The following is an 18677-nucleotide window of genomic DNA, read 5'->3' on the forward strand; positions in this document are numbered from 1 at the left end:
TAGAAGCTGAGAAATCCGAATGACATTGGTTGGAGGATTGGATCTACCGGTAAACTCCAAAATTCCATTGGCTGCTATCCATCATTGCGCCATTATCCATTTGCATTGTTGCATCTTGAATCGGGTCCACCCCATAGAAGGCAGAACCTTCATAAGCATTCCAACTCGTCTGCGCTTGCCCTTGAGCAACTCCATCGAATCTCATTGCCGAACCAGGGATGGGCGTACTGTCGTCTCTTACCATCTCATTCCACATTCTCCATCCCTGCCACCCACCAGGAGCTTCTTCATCAACCTCCATGAAAGCCTCTTTCACAGCATCGGTGACCAAGTGAGACAAGGTAGGCTTGCTACTTTGACTTGTGCTTTGTGAAACTTGCTCGTGGCTTGCTTGTCGACTGTGCGAAGTAAAACCATTCATTGCTGGTTCTGCGTCCATGTCTAACTGAAGTGGTCGGGAGCCGTTGGTATGTACCGTTGTCGTGGATGTTGAGTTAACAACCGTCTTGAACAGGCTGCCGGAAAGCGCATCGAATATGTCGCGATACTTGACAGCGCCGGGCCATTTCTCGCCAAATATGGTGAGAATCTGAGAGCAAGCCCGCGTCGCCTCAAGGACATCATAGGAGAATAGCGAACGTTCGCGCCAGATACAATATACCAGTGTCAGACCAGCTACAAAACACGAATGCAGTGATATCATGGTGTAAGTCAGTGTCCGGTTCTGACTCAGTCGCTTGTACGCATTGCAGACACAAGCTGCCGAGCGTGCGCAAGTAATGAAGCGCACATCCGACGTGTCTAGAGTAGGCAAAAAGACTGTAAAAAGGAACAGCATTGCCTTGTGGTATTGAACACCATAGAAGTCTCGCGCGTCAAGGTACGCACTCTCGGGGTCGTACATCCAGGTGATCTTGTTCTCCTTTTTAGGAGTCTGGGGATACGTGCGCAGCCACTCATCGAGGTCTGCACGGATTTTGGCCATCTTTCGATCTAGCTTCGCATGCTGCTCGGATGTCTCGTTGAAAACGTCCCGATCGACACGGAATACTGTTCTGTGGATCCTTGACTGTATCTGATCCAACTTGATGATATGTATGTAGGGCTCAATATTCGACCACTGAACCTTGTCTGCATCTGGAGCTTCTGTATGGGTCAAGGTCCAAAACTCTGGGCTGGTGCTCGGGAGCTTTTGGGTCCGTTAGCAAATACTTGGTGTTAGAATAGACCAACATACCTCAACATTGATATCTCTGTCAGCGATGGCAAATGCTCTTCCAAGCACGATACTAGTCACTCGATCAAGACAGTAGCATGCCCAAAACGCGCGGCGCCGTATCTCTGCATCTCTCGCTTGTTCCGGTGAACCTATGAAAGCTCTCTTCCTATGCAGACCCATCTCAATACAGACTGATGTGGCATAGCGAATCTGAGACCAAGCCCCTGCACCATAAGGCGACCTCTGACCGTGGACTCCGAGAAGTATGAGAAACTGGACGGTCGCGAGGTTGTGTTGAGCCAATATATAATCCATTGGCTCAGTCGCCGCAACGAGATGACGCTATACACTATGAGCCATCTACTAGACGATTGTGGTTTGGAAGACTTACATCGGAATCTATACCACATGGCTTCCGCGTCAAAGACAAGAAGCGAGCAGTGATCGCGTATATGAGATGAAATATGCTGCGTTCAATGATGGTCAAAGCACCTTGAATGTACTGCTTGTCAAAGAGTTTAGTGTAGACCACACGGTCGAGCAATGGCCAACGTGTATGGATACGTTCGAAGAAAACATCAAAAAGCATGCGGGCTTGTTGCCAGTCGGGGAAATCAGTCGTCGGCTCCTCTGAATGGATAGACTCTGGAGGTGGAGGTGGTCTCGCGTTCTTTGAGCTTTGATCTGTCTGGTGTATGGGTGGGTGGCCTGATCTCTTGCTTGAGCTTCGGAAAATAGATGATTGGATGATGCGAGCAATGGTAGCTCCAGAGCTAGAGCCTACATAGTAAGGCTCTGAGGTGGTATCTGTAGTACCAGAGGCACATAAAGATAGGTAAGCGACACCATCGACGAGCGATGTCCTGTCGTCACCCTCATGGTCTTCAGAAAAACAGTCTTCTCGAGACTCCCGGCGCGAGCGTGAAACACTGGACTGAGGCTGTAGAGTTGTGGACGCTTCCTCTGTACTCATGCTCGACCCATTCTGCAATGGTTCTGGACCATTATCGTAATGGTCTTCAGCATGATCTGGAAGGCGAGCCTCTAGGAATGCGATGCGTTCTTCCAAAGCGTTGATGTAACTAACTAGTCAGGATCGAGATTTTGTAATATTCACATAGATAAGACATACACGGACTTGCCGCCAGGATACTGGGGTCGCAGGGTCCTCTCATATGCACAAGCTACGCCAGCACGTTCACAGGATCTGCAAACTGGACGAGCGCCGTCACACTGCAATGAGCTTAGTGAAAGTCTACTTTACCAGACACATGGTAGACTGACGTACTCGTTGCTTTCTCCGCTTGCATCTCTTGCAGGCCAAGGCCACGCGAGGCTTTCTGGCTGCAGAAGGTTGAGAATTCGTGATGTTTGAGGGCGCTTCCGTGTTTGCAGCTGGTACCGTGTCGGCGGTCGCTCCCTGACTAGAAGAGGGGCTCAGTGGGCTCTCTAGGTAAGACTGCAACATTGCCTTGTCGTCAAAAACATGGTGTGTGATCGAGAGCCCTACCGACTCATACTCATAGCGCTGTAATCCATCGTGCTTCACGTGCAATGGCTGGCTGGAAGAGGCGGGATGCAGGAGCCGATGTGTCTTATCGGAACTAGTCCCAAGAGGGTGAGGATTAGACGTCATGTGATCTTATCTCGGATCCATCGATCCACCTTGGGGAGTGCAGCGAACTACGCTGCAACAAGAAACACATCGGATGTCTACAGCGTTTCCTATCTTCACCCCTGTTGTTAACGCACCTCCTACCGCTTCAGAGAGGCTTGGATATGACATCTGTGGGCGTGGCAACATGGCACATCGGCTAGAAACCCTCCGAAAACCGCAGCCGCACAACGCTTGTCTGACTGACCCCAAGATTGATGTGCGGGCGATATGTGAACTATCTGGAGTTGGAGCAAGGTCCGATCGACATATGAGATACCATGGTCCGCCAGTGTGGAAATGAGATGAGAGGTTGTCTGCAACTAACAGTCGATTCTTGTTGACATCCTTCTAGAACAACGTGCAGCATCATGGGTAAAGTTCAGCTGCCAACCAGGCAACAGGTCACAGCCCCTTTTCAATCCAAGGCAGCTTTTGTCAATTTCATAAGATCTCCTCAGGGCAACGATGGCCAGGCCCCGATAGGCGATGAGAGATGGAGCAACAAAGATCTCGAGCCAACACCGGTCGAGCAGAGGACATGGACTTGGTAGGCTTTCAGTAATACCTTCTACCTAAACAACTCGCTAACAGACTAAGGTTCAATCTGCCCCTATATTGGTTCTCTAACCAATTCTCCCTTGTTGGCTGGAATACCGGTTCTGCGCTGGTGACAGTTGGTCTTGTAAGTCAAGTCGAGCACAATGCCACAAGGCAATAACTGATATTTGTCTCAGACGTGGCAGCAATCGTTTGTCTCAGCATGTATCGGCTCATTTCTCGCTGCAATCATTGTCGTCCTCATGGCCCGTCCAGGTGTCAAGTACCATATTGGATAGTAAGTCACAGACTTCCATAGACATCACCTCACAGTCGCTAACCTACCAAAGTCCCATTATTGCGCGCTCTGTCATGGGAATGTACGGCTCCTACTTCTTCGTCTTCATCCGTGCGATAGTATGCATCATCTGGTACGGCATCCAGTCCTTCTACGCCGGCAACATCCTCTCGGTGATGTTGCGTTGCATCTTTGGCGACTCCTGGGTGAACTTCCATAACACCCTCTCTCCAAGTGCGAACGTCACTTCGAAGCAGCTCCTGGCCTTCTTCATGGCCTGGCTCATGGAGTTCCCTTTCATGTGGGTTCATCCAAGGCACATACACTACATTTTCACTGTCAAAGGTGTCATTATGCCTATTGCGGCTTTTGCTGTTTTTGGTTGGTGTATGAAGAATGGCGGTGGTCTCGGTGCTATGGATCTCGCTTCTGAACAGGGTGAACTTTCTGCCGCGAAAGTTCCCCTAGGCTGGAGTATCATGGCAGGTATCAACACTATCTTCGGTTCCCTCTCGCCCATGCTGGTGAACCAGCCCGATCTTGCCCGTTATTGCAAGAAACCCCGAGATGCCGGTCCGATCCAGGGTGTCAGCGTTTTCGTCGCCTCCGTTACCGTCTTCTTCCTCGGCATGGCTTCCACAACATCAATGCAGGCAGCTTACGGCGTTGCGTACTGGAATATCTGGGATCTTTTCGATGCCATCCTTGATCACCACTTCGGCGCTGGCGCACGTGCTGCCATTTTCTTCGCAGGCTTCGCGTTCTTTTTCGGTGTCTTTGCGACAAATTTCGGGGCAAACTCGATCCCCTTTGGCTCCGATATGACTGGTTTATTCCCGAAGTGGCTCACTATCCGAAGGGGACAGGTTCTCTGTGCCCTCCTTGGAGTCGTTGTGCAGCCATGGCAACTCATGGCTAATGCGACAGCTTTCCTTAGGTGAGCTGAATTGGAACACTCTAATAGATTTGCACTAACACATGCATAGCTTCCTTGGGTCTTACAGTATCTTCATGGCACCTCTTTGCGCCATAATCATAGTCGATTACTTCCTGGTACGAAAAGGCAACATTCATGTTCCTTCCTGCTACGATGGAAAGAAGACGGGTCTTTACTGGTTCTGGTCAGGTGTCAACTGGTGCGGTGTGTTCGCATGGCTGGGCGGCACATCCATGGGTATCCCAGGTCTCATCGGCCAATATCAGCCGAAGATCATCTCAATGCCTGCGCAGAACATGTACCGCATGGGTTACGTACTGACGTTCACCACTGCGGCGATTGTCTACTACATCTTGAGACTATTCGTCAAGCCACGAGTGTTCCCTTACGGACGCGAGAGCACACCTTTCACACAGGAATGGCTGGCCAACGATGGTCGTGAAGGCTTCTACGACGGAGACAGAGATGGCGGCGCAATCTATGCGGCTGCTACACCACCGATGACGGAAGAAGATATGGAGACGGGAGAGAAGTCGCCGAAAGTGTCTTATTGAGCCGACAAACGCAGTAGCATAGTTGGGTTTTTAGATAATAATATGCATTGGAGATTCAACACGACGTTCAACGAATTTAGGGTCCATGGTCGATAAATTGCACTCGTGACTTGTGATAGCTAGTAAAAGGCCTAAGCGGCAATGGTCTATGCTTTACAATACATATCTAGTCTATCGGATTTCATGTTCCGATACGAGAGACTGTTATCGGCGTGAAGATCTCGCGCCATTCCACGATAGGTAGGTAGGCCGCTCTGCCGCCCATGAGCGGATCCGAACAATGCGACCAATCGCTCCTGCAATGCACGGGAGACTTTGACCGAGAGTGATAGTCATATGTTGCTATCTTCGTCTGCTAGGTCATTTAGACCTACAAAATCGAATAGAGGCTATATTTCTGCTCTCATTCACATGTGAACCTGTATTCACTCAAGCACATCAACACATCATACACGTTGCACGTGATTTCCAATCAACTGCGACACCATGAGTTCTGATCTCTACAAGCTGACGGCTAGCGAAGTTTCCGCAAGAATCAAGGCAGGGGATATTTCAGTTGAGGAATATGCAAAGTCACTTCTGGCGCGCATAGAAGCGCGGGATGAGGCTGTCCAAGCATGGGCATATCTTGACCCAGATTTCGTAATTAAGCAGGCAAAAGCACTTGATGCTGTCCCACAGTCTGAGCGAGGTTCATTGCACGGCGTTGCCATCGCAGTAAAAGATGTTATATACACCAAGGGTTTGTTCCAAGCCACAGCCAAAGCCACTCCATCTAAGCTGACCCCATTATACAGACATGCCCACACAGTTCAACTCCCCTATATATACCAACGACGCCCCCAAAGTAGATGCTGGATCCATAGCAATTCTCCGCAAAGCCGGAGCCCTCATTTTCGGAAAATCCACAACCACAGAGTTCGCCGCCACAACATTCGGCCCAAAAACACGCAATCCACACGACCCAAGCCGCACCCCTGGCGGCTCCTCATCTGGTTCAGGTGCTGCGGTGGGTGATTTCCAAGCACCAATTGGTCTAGGTACGCAAACGGGTGGAAGCACTATCCGTCCTGGTTCGTACAACGGCATCTATGCGTTGAAACCGACCTGGAACTCGATAACGCGTGAGGGGCAGAAGATTTATTCTTTGATTCTGGATACACTGGGGCTTTACGCAAGGAGTGTGGCTGATCTGGAGATGTTGGCTGATACTTTCGCTATCCATGATGATGCATCCCCACCCACGGACTTTACGCTCAAAGGGGCGAAATTCGCTTTTCTGAAGACTATGGTTTGGCCCGAAGTTGGACCTGGTACTACTGCGGCGCTTAATAAAGCCGTATCGTTACTGCATGCGCATGGTGCTGAGGTCGAGGAAATTTCTTTCCCGGAAGATTTGAATGCGCTTCCTGCGTGGCATGCAACTGTGCTCAACTCGGACGGTCGGACAGCGTTTCTGCCCGAGTACACGATAGCCAAAGATAAGATTTCTGCGCAGCTCGTAGGCCATGTCGAGAACAGCGGAAAAATCTCGCGTAGAGCTCAAGTAGAAGCTTTCGACAAGATTTCAGCAGCAAGGCCGGTGGTGGATGAGATGTTGGGCAAGTACGCTGCAGTGCTCACACCCAGTGTACCCGATGAAGCTCCGTTGGGTATTGAGAAGACTGGAAGCGCTTCTTTCTGCTTGATTTGGACGGTAAGTTAGATCTTCCTGCTAGGCTATTTGGGGTCTTTGACTAACGCGTAGGTAGGCATTACACACACCGGTAGTTAATGTTCCAGGCTTCAAGGGTGAGAATGGTATGCCGATTGGTATTTCTCTTGTTGCGCCCAGGTATCATGATCGACGTTTGCTTGCTGTTAGTAAAAAGGTTGGTGAAGTCTTTGAGGCGGAAGGTGGTTGGAAGGCATCTATGTAGGATACGAATCATGTGACTATGACCGATCTTCCTGGGAAAGCATCTCCAATCTAGTTATCGCATCAGGTGTCCTTCAGTGCTCCCAATCTGTATATCGCTATGCTTAAGACATATCATTCCCAATTAATGCTGAAAGAACTACGGAGGTGCCTTTCAAAAGTATTGTCTGCCAAGAATAATCTAGCCGATGTACGGCCGCCTTAGCCGAGGCTTGTCTCTCCCCTCTATGTACTCATTGCCACCTTGTAGCTCAATTATCTTTTGAATATGTACACGAATTCGCTCAATCCTAGTCTAGATCTTAAGTTGCGAGAGATCTCTCCAGCAGTTCTGCCAGATTCTAACTGCCTCAACCCTTGACTGCGGAGCTCCTTTCTTTGTAGTCTCTCTCTTCATATAGAACCAGCATGGCTCAATACAGTTATAGTCTGGCGAGTTACCACACCAGAGTAGTCTCTCAACGTCGTGCAGGCGATAGATCACACTCTAATAGTGGTGGGCGTGGCTAGGTGCCTTATCCTCCATTACGATAGTCTAAGGTCTATCTTGGAGGCACTCTTTAGCGAAAGGAATCAGCTTTGGGATCAGAACGTAGGTCTGATATCTCCACCAGTCTATACCACCTCCAGACGTACGCACCAGCTTGCTTGTCTTCTCTGTCCATCTCCATTAAGGTTTCCTGCCACGCTTATTGCGCAGCCCTGTCCTCCTCATAGACTCTGACAGCTCCCATTCCTCTCTCTGTAGAGGCTCAAGCTCAGCGTTCAGCTGCTCAATCCGACGAGCAGCATCCTCTTTTTCTGCCTTCGTCTCTGGCTGGTAGACATGGCATGGACCTTTCTTGTCGTACGAGAAGCAGCCCCAGAACATGAACTCAGAGTATCCCTTCCATCTCTCACGGATACAGCTTTTGACTACTCTCTCATCTGCCTTCCTCCAGACTCTATACCCCCCACGTCGGTGGTTAATCACCACCGACGTCTCGTCTGTCCAGATGACATTCTTCTAATCCTCTAACGTCTAGTCCTTATGCTCTAATGCCCACTTAAGACGAGCACTCCTCATCTCCTGTGTCAACCCAGGCCTCCTCGTTGGCTTGGTCTTCCTGTATTCTGCTGCTCTCAACACCCTCCAGACGGTAGAGGCAGAGATTTCGACTCCTTGGAGACTGAGCCCACCGGCAACGTCAGCACAGCTCTTCTCTTGTCCGTATCTATCGCGTCGTACTTGTTGAAATATCTGCTCCTTCACCTCCTCTGCCTGCTTAGCAGGTCTACCAGGCTTTAGAGCATCCTGAACGTGGTGTGGAAGGATCTTAATAGGAAGTTCGTTTGGCTCAAAGCCTGCAGCAATAGCTCTACTATAGATACGATCGACAGTACGAGGATGAACACTAGTTAGCGCAGAGACTTGTGACGTATTCTTGCCAATAGGAGGTGACTTTAACGCGATTACTAAGGTACGGGTATATATATCAGTATAAGGAGCCATAGTAAGAAGATAACTGCGTAGTAGCAGGTAGACTGATCAAACAGCTCCTCAGCTTAAGGGTTGGAGTTGCGCTAAGAAGAGTTGCGCCGAAGCGCCGAGATTAGCGTCAGACAATACTTTTGAAAGGCACCTCCGTAAGTTGCGCACGATTTCGAGTTAGCCCGCAGATCACGTGCTCAGCTGCTGCCTACATGTATTCTCCAACACGTACTCAGTCACATCATCCCTTCATTCTTTCCTCCTCCCCAAAAGCCCGAGACGCTAAAATCCCAAACAAAGATGCTCGACCTCGCCACCCTCCGTAAAATCTGCGAAGACACAATCACACGTTCCCCCACCATAACGTCCACCACCCCTTCTAGCAGCCTAACCAGTACATTCATCCCCTCGCAGCTCCCACCTCTCACCCGTACTTCACCCGCCTACCCAAATCTTACCCTCACAACGCCCATCAAAATTTACAACAGCGACTCCTTTGCCCTAGCCCGCGTGCTCGACGCCAATTCCCCCAATGCGAGCAAAGGAAAAACAGGAGTCCTGAATCTAGCCTCGGACGAAACACCAGGTGGGGGTTGGCGATACACGCTATCCAAAACACAAGAGGAAGCTCTATGTTACTCTTCTACGCTTTACGCGACACTACATCCGGACTGGTATCCCTGGCCCAACACAGGTCCAGGGTCTTGCGCGGGAATCGTATCACCAGGTGTTGTCGTTTTCCGGGATACACTCGACAACGACCTTGTTGAGCTGCCAGAGTCGGAACGGCATGTTGTTGTTGTGATCACGGTAGCTGCACCACGGTTTCCGGGGCTGGATAGGCCAGGGGAGGCGTTTGCTAAAGAAGAGGATTTGAGGGATTTGAGGGAAAAGATTTTATTGGTATTGAGGATGGCGGCGGGAGAAGGCGTGACGAGGTTGGTGTTGGGGGCTATGGGGTGTGGGGCTTATGGGTGTCCGCCGGGGGTTGTGGCGAGGGAGATGAAGAGGGCGTTGCAGGATGGGGAGTTTGAGGGGTGGTTTGAGAGTGTGGCATTTGCTGTATATGCTGCTGGGGCGAAGGGAAAGAAGAATTTGGAAGTTTTTAAGCAAGTCTTTGAATGAGGATAGGTTCAAGTGGAAGTTGAGCGTACTGTGTAATTGTCAGGACCCCGCCCAGAATGGGCTATGGTCGCCCATGGTAGGCTAGGATGAGAATACGCTACGAGGGCTCGGTAGCGATTCGTCTATCCTTAGCAGACTCAACACTATGCCATTGACGAAGAATATTGTCCATCCAGTGCTTTCACCAACCATTGAACCTGACAGTAATGACAGGATATTATTTACGATTCGGCTGGGAAGGCTAATCTCATCCGCAAAATATATACAAGAAAAGAAGTACATCAGGCCATACAGGCCCAGATATCTCTCATATCTTCCGTACTTCCACTTTTCAGATCTTTCCTACACCAGCGGTATTCGCAATCCCCGAGCTAGCCACACCAGCACTAGCAACATTCTTCCCAGCAAAGTTTCCAAAGAAACTCGTATCAGTTCCCGTCAAGCTACCACTGCTGCCAAAAGCATTCAACTGACAGGTATGTCCCAAAGACGCCTGACATGCAGCATTCGCACTCGTCGAGGGCGCTGCAAAGAATTTTCCATTATTCGCCAGCAGCGGCATGGCCACATTTTGAAAAACATTGCCCTCAGCCACCACCATGCCGCCGGCCTCGTTGTCAAACGCATGGCCGGTGTTGCTGTAGAAGTAGTTGTTGACGACATGGAGCAGAGTATTTCCGCCTACTTTGGGACTGCGGCCGGAGGTGTGGTGGATGTAGTTGCCTTTCATGGTGATGAGGTCGGAGGTGCCGAGTAGGAGTATGGCCCAGTAGTGGCGGCCGTCGCACGTGGCGGACCATGAGGTCGAGCCATCGAACTCCGTGTTGGAGATTGTGACGCGGTTGGAGGCGCCATAGCCGGCTACGAACATTTGGCGGCCGATGAGCGAGATCTTGACGTGGTCTAGGTAGGCGTGTTAGTTGGGTAAGTCATAGAGGGATGAAAAGTACGTACCGATCCAGACAAGGTCGGCACCGTCGAGAGTAATAGCATCACCACCCCAGATGTATTGTGGGTTGAGCTCGGTAATATGGACGTTCTGGATAATGACGTTCTTTGCTCCATTGGCGATACGAAGGCCCTTGCCTCGAATCACACCCTTGTTGCCAACGCCAATGATGGACTTGTTGGATCCTAGGTTGATGGCTGAGGTTCCGGCAGTATCATAAGTTACTGTTATGCTCTTGGATCCTGCTCCAGCATTGCCGTTGGTGCACCAGTTGGCATTGTTGATGGCATCTTGACCTCCGTTTCCGGGGCACTTGTTAGATGCAGGACGGCAACCAGCGGCTGTGGTTGTGCCCTCGGTGCCCTTGAAGTTGAACTCTCGGTCCAGAACAATGCAGCGGGCGGTGCTGTCGCTGAGCCAGGTCTTCAGTTGGGCTACGGAAGAAGGAATGGCGCATGCTGCATTACCACCTCCTGTCGTGCCTTTGCCAAACCCTTCAGGTGTGCCCTTGACTGCGTAGGTAGCTCTTTCGCCAACAGCGGCAGCGCTGGTAGTGTAGGCGCTTGCAAGAGCAAGCAGAGTGAACTTCATGATAAAAGTGGGCTGAGAAGACAATTACACCAAGTAGAAGAAGATACCAGTCCAGAGAACTGAATGCTCATGTGATAATGTATTGACAGAACGGAAACGGCTCCATTTAAAGACCCCATCACTAGCTTACTGGATCACCTCTGGAAGGATGTTCCGAAGCCCATGTCAGTTGCAATTTCCATCTGGTGTTGGAGTGAGGAGTATACGCAGGTTATCTTTAGTTTTTCCATTAGTAGGACGGAAGATGCTGCGGCTCGTGACAATAGGATGCTTGTACAAGATTGAATTGTGCGCTAAAGTGCGGTCCAAAGGAGAGATAGACAGGCACAAACGCCACTCCGGATGTGGAGCACCTCAAATGCATCTATAGCCTTGGTGTCTCGTAGTGTGGTCATACAGTGGCCCGCCATCATTATTTCAAGACGGAACGAGTCGGTCACCCGTGTAACCCACAAACATGTTCTCCAGGTCTATTACTGGATGCTTGGATCAAATTGCGTTTCGATACAAGCTCTGCAATAGTCACAGCCTCAGTATCGTGATACAGGCCCTCGACTACGCCTTGGGGTAATTGCGCTAGATTTTCCCATGCTTCTGGGGAAAAAGCAAAGCACAAGAAAGCTTGGTCAATCAATTTTGATATGATTGTCGTTCTTGATCGGTGGAAGAATAATTCCAACCTCGGCGCTTTCATCGCGGAAAGGTATAGCAGATGCGCTACCACTTCGAAACCTTGGGCTAGCATGTTCCACCTCCACACTTCTCTGCCTTGGCGCCCCAGCTGCCGGAACTAAGGGCAGCTCCCATCTCGGCGACTTTCCGCCCGATGACATGCAGTAGGGCGAATCGGGACTGCCAAAAGTTACTCCTCCAACGACCAGCCTTTCCGCCTGTCAGGCTTTAGATTCCACAAGTAGCGGGGTCGCAAGCACGATGCCAAGCCCTGGATAATATTTATGCCGTCGTATCCTAAAGAATCATGCGGATGGCTTTATGTCAAAAAAAAAGTAGGAGAGGAGTCACGTATGATATTGTAGGACTTGCAAACGTGTCCGTGAGGGTGTTCGTTGCCCCTTATCTGAGTAGCCGGGTTCAAGATACCAGCTTCTGTATCTTCATGTAGTGTGTTTCATCATGCGTCCGGCTTTCCCGTCTTGTGCAAACCGCAATCTTCGTATGTTATCTTAGTTCATGGTCGTGCGTAGTTCCGCACTACACTTGTTCCTCGTGGAACCCCGACGGATCCTAGAAATGCCAAGCATCGCACTCAGACGTACTCTCTGTCTGCACAACTCTGGATCATACCCTCGTTGGTCGCATCGTATTCTACCAGCTTCACCTTGCCATCCTTCTCAACTGTGTTGGCCTGCACGAACACCTTTCTTGGTGTCTTCTTCTTTAGCACCGCTGGTCTAACCTTGTTTTCATAGAAAGGCTCCACGCTCGTGATCTCGTCGTACATTTTCTTTGCGGCTGTAACGTCTGCCGTGGCTTTGTATATATGGAGCTTCTGGAGATAGTCATCGACCGCCGGGCGGCCAAGGTCCAGAATGCGGTCACGTTCCAGGCGGATGGTCAGGTCGGACAGGTCCTCCTTTTCCCATTCGAGTTGACAGAACTCGACACCGGCATTTAGGAAAGTGCGCAGGATAGAAAAGCGGGCTTGCATATGGGCTTGGCCCCACTTTCGGCTCTTGGGATCCCAGAACTCCAGCGCCGCAATTCCTGCGCGTGCCATCTGGAGGTATGCCGTAAACAGAACGTCGCCGGCTTCACCGTTCATGTCGACCTCGCCGTTGCCAAAGCCGAACAATTGTAGAATGGGGAACTCGCACGAGAGCGCCATGGCGACACACTCAGCACGACATTCTTCGTACGAAGCTGCAATGGTACCAAACGTTGACCCCCATGTTTGCCCAGGCTTGTACCATGTCTTGATCGGTTGGCCGGAAAGGGGTGACACGGGTGGATTCTCCTTATCAAAGTTGAAGACGCCCGGTTCTGTCTCTTGCAGTAGCTTGCCGCAGCCGTGACCGAGGAGCTCATGGAGACCGACTTGGACCTCAAAAGCGGGATCGCGGTACTTCTGGTACGTGGCCAGATCACTTTCTTTGATAAAAGGAACAGACTCATTGGGCGCCTTAGCGGAGAGAATGTTGCCTAGTGAAACGTTCTTGAAGCCGAAATTCTGACGAATGTCATCGTAGTTTGGAATGTTAATGCCAGCAGGAATACTGTGAGCTGTTAGGATGACTGTGGGGGAGATACAGAACAAGATACTCACCCGCTACCAGCGAACGTCAAGACCTCAAGTGATGTGAAATCAGGGCTCAAGAACTTGTCCTTTTCGAAGGATTTGTCCCATGGCAGTAGAGGGATATACTGTGGTGCCGTCTCTACGAGCTTTCCGAATGCTCGGGTCCGCTCCTTGTTGACCATGGCAACAAAACCTTCCCATTCACCTCGGATTCCATGGGGGTCGCGATAGGTTTCGATGAAGCCAATGTCGGATTCTACCAGAGGACCCTTGTCTTGTACCCAGGCCTTTTGGCTCTTCTTGTAAGCCTCCAGTGAGCCGGTTCTGAAGCTCTTGGTGTACTCCTCCATCATCTCAATCTGGTGGTTGTTGGCTGCATACTTCTTTGCCTCTTCAATGTGATGCGCAATGGTGTCCATCTCCTTGGAGTAGTCACCGAATACTAACTTCACTTTCTCTCCATTGTCCATTGTCCATTCGCTCTCCTTTAGATCCCGTTGCTCTGCAGATGGATTGTCTGAGGCCGAAGCAATGAGAACCTTATACCCATCCTTGGTCTTCTTGACTCTCGTATTTTCTGGGAGCAGTCCCTTTGACTCCAGGAAGTCGCTCACTGTAGATATCTGCTCACTGGTGATGTCAGGACTGTCGGGATAGTACGTTGAGATGTGCCCTGCGCCCGGGTAGCCCAAATGAAGCTTTCCAACATCATTTCCGGCATATATTGCGTCCTTGAACTTCTCGTAGATGGATAGGATGTCCTTTGAGGAAGTTGCGAGTGCCTTCAGCTGTCGGGGCTCGAGTCGGGGCACGAACTTGGAATCTCCGAATGATTTGTAGTTGCCTAGATTGCCCAAGAACTGTGCAGAGTAATTGAGGTATTCAGCAATCTCCTCCTTGGAGAGACCTGTATCTTTGGCGAGTGCTGCGTAGTCGCCCTTGGCATGCTTGTGGAGGGCGACGATGAAGTCGTAGATGTGCTCGGACTCGGGCGAGCATTGGCGGAGAACGATGCGCGTTCCAGCAAAGCAGGCACTAGTTCTGTCTTAGTAACTTTCCAAAATTCTTATTCTGAGCTGTCTCACACTGAGAGATGATGTGCATAGAGCTGCTCTTTGTCGTTCAATGCATCAAAGTGAGGCTTGATGGTCAGAGGTACGACAGTAGGTGGACTATCAGCCAGGTACTGCTTGAGCGTTTCCGAGTCTATACTGGCCGACATGTTTACTGTTGTGTTGAATGAAGAGTTGGAGCTTGGATTGGAACAATAGATAGCTGTTGTTGATCAATGGAAGCGGTGGGGAGGCAAGGGTCCGGGTAGCTACTTAGCGGCAGCGCGGGGTACCGTACTCGCTTCCCTCTGAGGCTGAGACGCGTCTCTGTCGCAACGCCTCCTACTGCTCACTCATCACAGCCTTGTACATCCACTTTCCATTTTTCGATAGAGGAATGCCTTTGGAATCATCAACTGACGTTGGACTTCTGACATGCCGAGTGACGTCACTCTACCTAGGTACCTTCCGACGATGCACTGAAGAATGGTATACAATATGGAAGTTTACAATCACCGTAAAGAGCTGTGTATACCATAGGAGCTATAAAATCCCTAGCTTTCTCTTTACCTGCCTTGAGATTACATTAGCATGACCACACTCCCTGTGCCCAGCGAGTTCCACCATGATGAGTATTCATTGTACAAATCCGAATCATCGCCCGGACCAAACAAATCAACAAAGAACGAAATTTTCACATGACGTACTAACATTTTCTGCATAGAGAAATACTAAGCCCTGTAGAGATATTTGCGCAGACCCCAAATCCTTCGGGTCCACCATGTCCAGCCCGCTATCATCTACCAAAGCCAGTGAGGATGGGTCCACGGACGACATACTGAGCTATAGAGAATGCGGAAAAGGAGTTGAACCGACGATCATCAATCTATTCCCCTCGCATCTCCCAGCTATTTCCGACAGAATTTGGGCATTGTGTAACAGACCGGAGCTTATTCAACATTTGCAACTTGAACGCTAACCACAATGGCGACTCATGTCCACCAGACAACACCAACGACGGACCACAAACGTGCTAGACGAACTGCGACGACCCGAAGACATGTCTCAACTCCATACTGTGCCCACGTAGCCTCGTCTAACTATACTCTTGCTGATGGGACGACCGCAATACTGGGTACACACGTACGTAACAGATATCTTTGTTACCAAGTTTAGTCAATGGTACCACAACTTTAGTAACATCCAGAAAGAGAAAGTCTTTAGGACATGAAGACGAGAATGAAGATAAAAGACGAGCTCAAGCCTTCGTAGAAAATCATCCACACAGCGAAGCACAGCAGCCTCTCTTCCAATACCATCCAAACAAACTAAACCCCCTTCAAGCCCAACAACCATGCGTTTCTCAACCATCATCGCCGCCACCATTCTCGGTGCTGCAAACATGTCCGTCACGTCTTCTCTCTCCTCTCTTCTACCGCCCCGGTAGACTAACACAACACCCCCAGGGCCTACGCCGGCCACAACTGCAAGTGCCAGGACCCATCTGGCACTGGCCCCCAATGGGACGGCCTCACCCAGCAAGTCTGCAATGAGCAGTCGGCTAGCCAGAACCTTATCTGCGGAACCAACATCATTTACCATCCCCAGGAGCACCATCAGGTAAGCCGCTTGTTCCTCTTTCATCTTTCGGATGTGGAGACTAGTCGGTTGGCTGGCATTTTCAAAGGTGGCGATGCTAAAGCGGTACTGCAATAATAGTGCACTAGCTCCCTCAACTGCCTTAACAGTGGCGCTTTCAACGACCGTTGCCGTCAGCTTGGCGCTCCTGGTGCTTATTGCTGGGGCTAGAGTGGGTATCAGCTGTAGCCGGTATGATGTATAGATGGGAGAGGTATGAGTAGCTTTTCGTGATTGATAGGAGACAGTGGAGTCGATATGTAGGGTGGAACTGGCATTACAGCTTTACAAGAAAAATCGATTCAGTCTTATGGATAGCCCGTCGTTCCTCTAAACAAGTGATATCGTAAGTTTGATATTTACCCACTCCTTTCTGTCTACACTACACAATCGAAAACAAATTGCCCTCCTATCATAACCACCACCCACCTACCACCTGACCTTCTCAACCCCTATAGACATCCAAAAACAAAGATTACTGTCCCGTGCCAGACTCGAACTGGCGGCCTTGGGATATCCACCAGTAAACTGGTAGTCATATTATAGGCATGTAAAACACAGAATATGAGACCCACGTGATAACCAACTACACCAACGAGACTTTGAGACCGCAGATTGAACGACGGGTTGGAGTTGATTGATGACTAATTAGCACCGAAGATAGATATATGTAATAGCTGGTTGTAGAGGGGCTTGTGTTGACCAGGTAAGGGGAGGAGAGAAGAGGGGCTGAGGGGACCCATTTTGAAATGATTACGTGGTGAGGCTCGGTACCAGTGGAAGTGCATTAGTTTGGTAAAAGAAAAAGCGGGCTGTGGGCCTATGGTTGAGAGTTGGCCTGTTGTACACAGAGTTAAAACTTAAACTAGGCGGAAAGATTGTTTTATTGAGGAAATGATGCGATGTACTGGTGTAACTTTCTAGTGCATGCAATTCCTATGTTGCGGCACCAACCCAACCTTTTGTGTAAAAGGCACTCGCTCGCCAGCAAAAAACATGCCAGCAAGCCTTCCCAGTTCGAGGAGCATGCACCGGCAAAAAGATAATGGTCACTACGAGGGTCGAACTCGCGACCTTGGCGTATCATACAAGGTATTAGCACCACGCTCTAACCAACTGAGCTAAGCGACCGTGAAGGTGTTTTCGATAAAGAAACGTCAGTTTCGAAAATTTAAATCCTAAGACCGTAATGCTCTCAACAGCGTTAGCCGCTTGTTGGAGGTGGCGATGAGTTCAGTGTCGACAGGGTATGGTGGGGTGAAAGATATTTCCAAGGATACAGTCAGAGGGGCGAAGTGGGGTAGCGGAAGTCCGCAGCGCCCGCTCCCATTCGAGACGATTGGATCGCGGGAACGCAGGGTAAATATCATATCTGACTGACTAAGTGTATGGGTAAGTTGCCACTATAATGTTTCAAGTTGTGGGTAAAGTCGTGTCAGGTTGGATTTCCTCAACTTTGGGTATCGAGAAAAAAAAATCATACCAGATTCAACGCCGACGCTATGCAATAGAAGAAGTTGCTTTCGCACCCACCCGTACTCGTCAAGGCACGCAAACGTTACAGTCTATCGGTGTCTGAACGGCTCTTGGATGGCGTGCGCGTAGCGTGAGACGGGCGCAAGCAAAGATGCTTAGTCGCCCAACTGCCTCAAGTACTTCTCCACCTCATCGTTTCCATAGAACATCTTCTGCAGATTATTGTGTCTCTTCTTCTCAACCAGTGCCAGTTTCCTGACCTTACCAGCATCGAGCCTAGCCTCTCTGACGTCTGCGCGGCTTGCGCCACCTAATTCCCGCCTCTTTTGGTGGTCTTTCTTGTCTATTCCCAAGCCCAACTTGTCCCGCTTCTCTTTCGGTACCAGTGGGAATAGCATACCCTGGCCGCTGGAGCCTAGACCCTTGCGCGCATCTACGTCGTAGCCATGCTTTTCCATGTATTTCAGCCCCATTCTCGTTCGGTCGATGGCCGAGGGAATGGGTGCTCGGGGTAGGACTGCTTGATGTGCAGGGCTGAGGTAATGTATGCGCTGGTCGGATTCTTTGACAGGCTCGCCACATATTCCGCATCGAGGGTAGGCGTCTGGTTCGGGTTTCGGCTCGCCGTTGGGAAACATGATGGCAAGATATTTTTCGGCCATGGTCTTGCCGTTTGTCCCTGTAGAGGCTGGCTGGACCTCAGGCGCAGATGATACGAACTGGATGGGATTCTTCCACAGACCACGACCGAAAGCGCGTTGTTGGACAAACGGCTTGGTGGAAATGTCGGGGTCGTCTTCGGGTAGCTTATCTTCGCATGCTTCCTCGTCAAGAGGTGGATTCGCAGGGGGCGCCGTCATGATTGCACGTGCAATTGTGAGGTTTCGCGACAGACTGGTAGTGAAGTGGATGGTGAAAGTAACAGAGGGCAGGCAAACGCGCCATCACATGCTATGACGCCACGTGGGTAGCTGCGCTGCTGTGGCCCGCCTAGCGAG

At 50.3% G+C, this 18677-nt stretch overlaps 10 protein-coding genes across 10 annotated transcripts; 4 read left to right on the forward strand and 6 right to left on the reverse strand.

Annotated features, from left to right (window-relative positions):
• Positions 1 to 43: 43 nt before the first annotated feature.
• PtrM4_008350 (C6 transcription factor) lies at positions 44 to 2192 on the reverse strand (the record flags this gene model as incomplete). The annotated part of the gene is made up of 3 exons (XM_001930811.2): positions 44 to 1189; positions 1238 to 1561; positions 1611 to 2192. The coding sequence occupies 3 exons, from the start codon at positions 2190 to 2192 to the stop codon at positions 44 to 46; spliced, it is 2052 nt and encodes a 683-aa protein (XP_001930846.1).
• A 1052-nt stretch (positions 2193 to 3244) lies between these two features.
• PtrM4_008360 (FUI1, Cytosine-uracil-thiamine-allantoin permease) lies at positions 3245 to 5202 on the forward strand (the record flags this gene model as incomplete). Its single annotated transcript, XM_066102883.1, has 5 exons — positions 3245 to 3423; positions 3474 to 3558; positions 3611 to 3711; positions 3764 to 4648; positions 4698 to 5202. The coding sequence occupies 5 exons, from the start codon at positions 3245 to 3247 to the stop codon at positions 5200 to 5202; spliced, it is 1755 nt and encodes a 584-aa protein (XP_065965085.1).
• Positions 5203 to 5688: 486 nt separating this feature from the next.
• PtrM4_008370 (GatA, Asp-tRNAAsn-Glu-tRNAGln amidotransferase A subunit and related amidase) lies at positions 5689 to 7121 on the forward strand (the record flags this gene model as incomplete). Its single annotated transcript, XM_001930813.1, has 3 exons — positions 5689 to 5944; positions 6000 to 6898; positions 6954 to 7121. The coding sequence occupies 3 exons, from the start codon at positions 5689 to 5691 to the stop codon at positions 7119 to 7121; spliced, it is 1323 nt and encodes a 440-aa protein (XP_001930848.1).
• A 669-nt stretch (positions 7122 to 7790) lies between these two features.
• On the reverse strand, positions 7791 to 7991 carry PtrM4_008380 (uncharacterized protein; the record flags this gene model as incomplete). The annotated part of the gene is made up of 1 exon (XM_066102884.1): positions 7791 to 7991. The coding sequence occupies one exon, from the start codon at positions 7989 to 7991 to the stop codon at positions 7791 to 7793; it is 201 nt and encodes a 66-aa protein (XP_065965086.1).
• Positions 7992 to 8141: 150 nt separating this feature from the next.
• PtrM4_008390 (uncharacterized protein) lies at positions 8142 to 8612 on the reverse strand (the record flags this gene model as incomplete). The annotated part of the gene is made up of 1 exon (XM_066102885.1): positions 8142 to 8612. One exon carries the CDS (start codon positions 8610 to 8612, stop codon positions 8142 to 8144), a length of 471 nt encoding a protein of 156 aa, XP_065965087.1.
• A 279-nt stretch (positions 8613 to 8891) lies between these two features.
• Positions 8892 to 9716, forward strand: PtrM4_008400 (uncharacterized protein; the record flags this gene model as incomplete). The annotated part of the gene is made up of 1 exon (XM_001930814.1): positions 8892 to 9716. One exon carries the CDS (start codon positions 8892 to 8894, stop codon positions 9714 to 9716), a length of 825 nt encoding a protein of 274 aa, XP_001930849.1.
• Positions 9717 to 10047: 331 nt separating this feature from the next.
• PtrM4_008410 (PelB, Pectate lyase) lies at positions 10048 to 11256 on the reverse strand (the record flags this gene model as incomplete). The annotated part of the gene is made up of 2 exons (XM_001930815.1): positions 10048 to 10619; positions 10671 to 11256. 2 exons carry the CDS (start codon positions 11254 to 11256, stop codon positions 10048 to 10050), a joined length of 1158 nt encoding a protein of 385 aa, XP_001930850.1.
• Positions 11257 to 12523: 1267 nt separating this feature from the next.
• On the reverse strand, positions 12524 to 14735 carry PtrM4_008420 (dipeptidyl-peptidase 3; the record flags this gene model as incomplete). Its single annotated transcript, XM_001930816.2, has 3 exons — positions 12524 to 13490; positions 13541 to 14548; positions 14599 to 14735. 3 exons carry the CDS (start codon positions 14733 to 14735, stop codon positions 12524 to 12526), a joined length of 2112 nt encoding a protein of 703 aa, XP_001930851.2.
• A 1184-nt stretch (positions 14736 to 15919) lies between these two features.
• On the forward strand, positions 15920 to 16281 carry PtrM4_008430 (uncharacterized protein; the record flags this gene model as incomplete). Its single annotated transcript, XM_001930817.2, has 2 exons — positions 15920 to 15969; positions 16032 to 16281. 2 exons carry the CDS (start codon positions 15920 to 15922, stop codon positions 16279 to 16281), a joined length of 300 nt encoding a protein of 99 aa, XP_001930852.2.
• A 1553-nt stretch (positions 16282 to 17834) lies between these two features.
• Positions 17835 to 18539, reverse strand: PtrM4_008440 (G-patch domain protein; the record flags this gene model as incomplete). Its single annotated transcript, XM_001930818.2, has 1 exon — positions 17835 to 18539. The coding sequence occupies one exon, from the start codon at positions 18537 to 18539 to the stop codon at positions 17835 to 17837; it is 705 nt and encodes a 234-aa protein (XP_001930853.1).
• Positions 18540 to 18677: the final 138 nt, after the last annotated feature.

This window comes from Pyrenophora tritici-repentis, chromosome 1 (assembly GCF_003171515.1).
Source record: "Pyrenophora tritici-repentis strain M4 chromosome 1, whole genome shotgun sequence".
NCBI classification, from domain to species: domain Eukaryota; kingdom Fungi; phylum Ascomycota; class Dothideomycetes; order Pleosporales; family Pleosporaceae; genus Pyrenophora; species Pyrenophora tritici-repentis.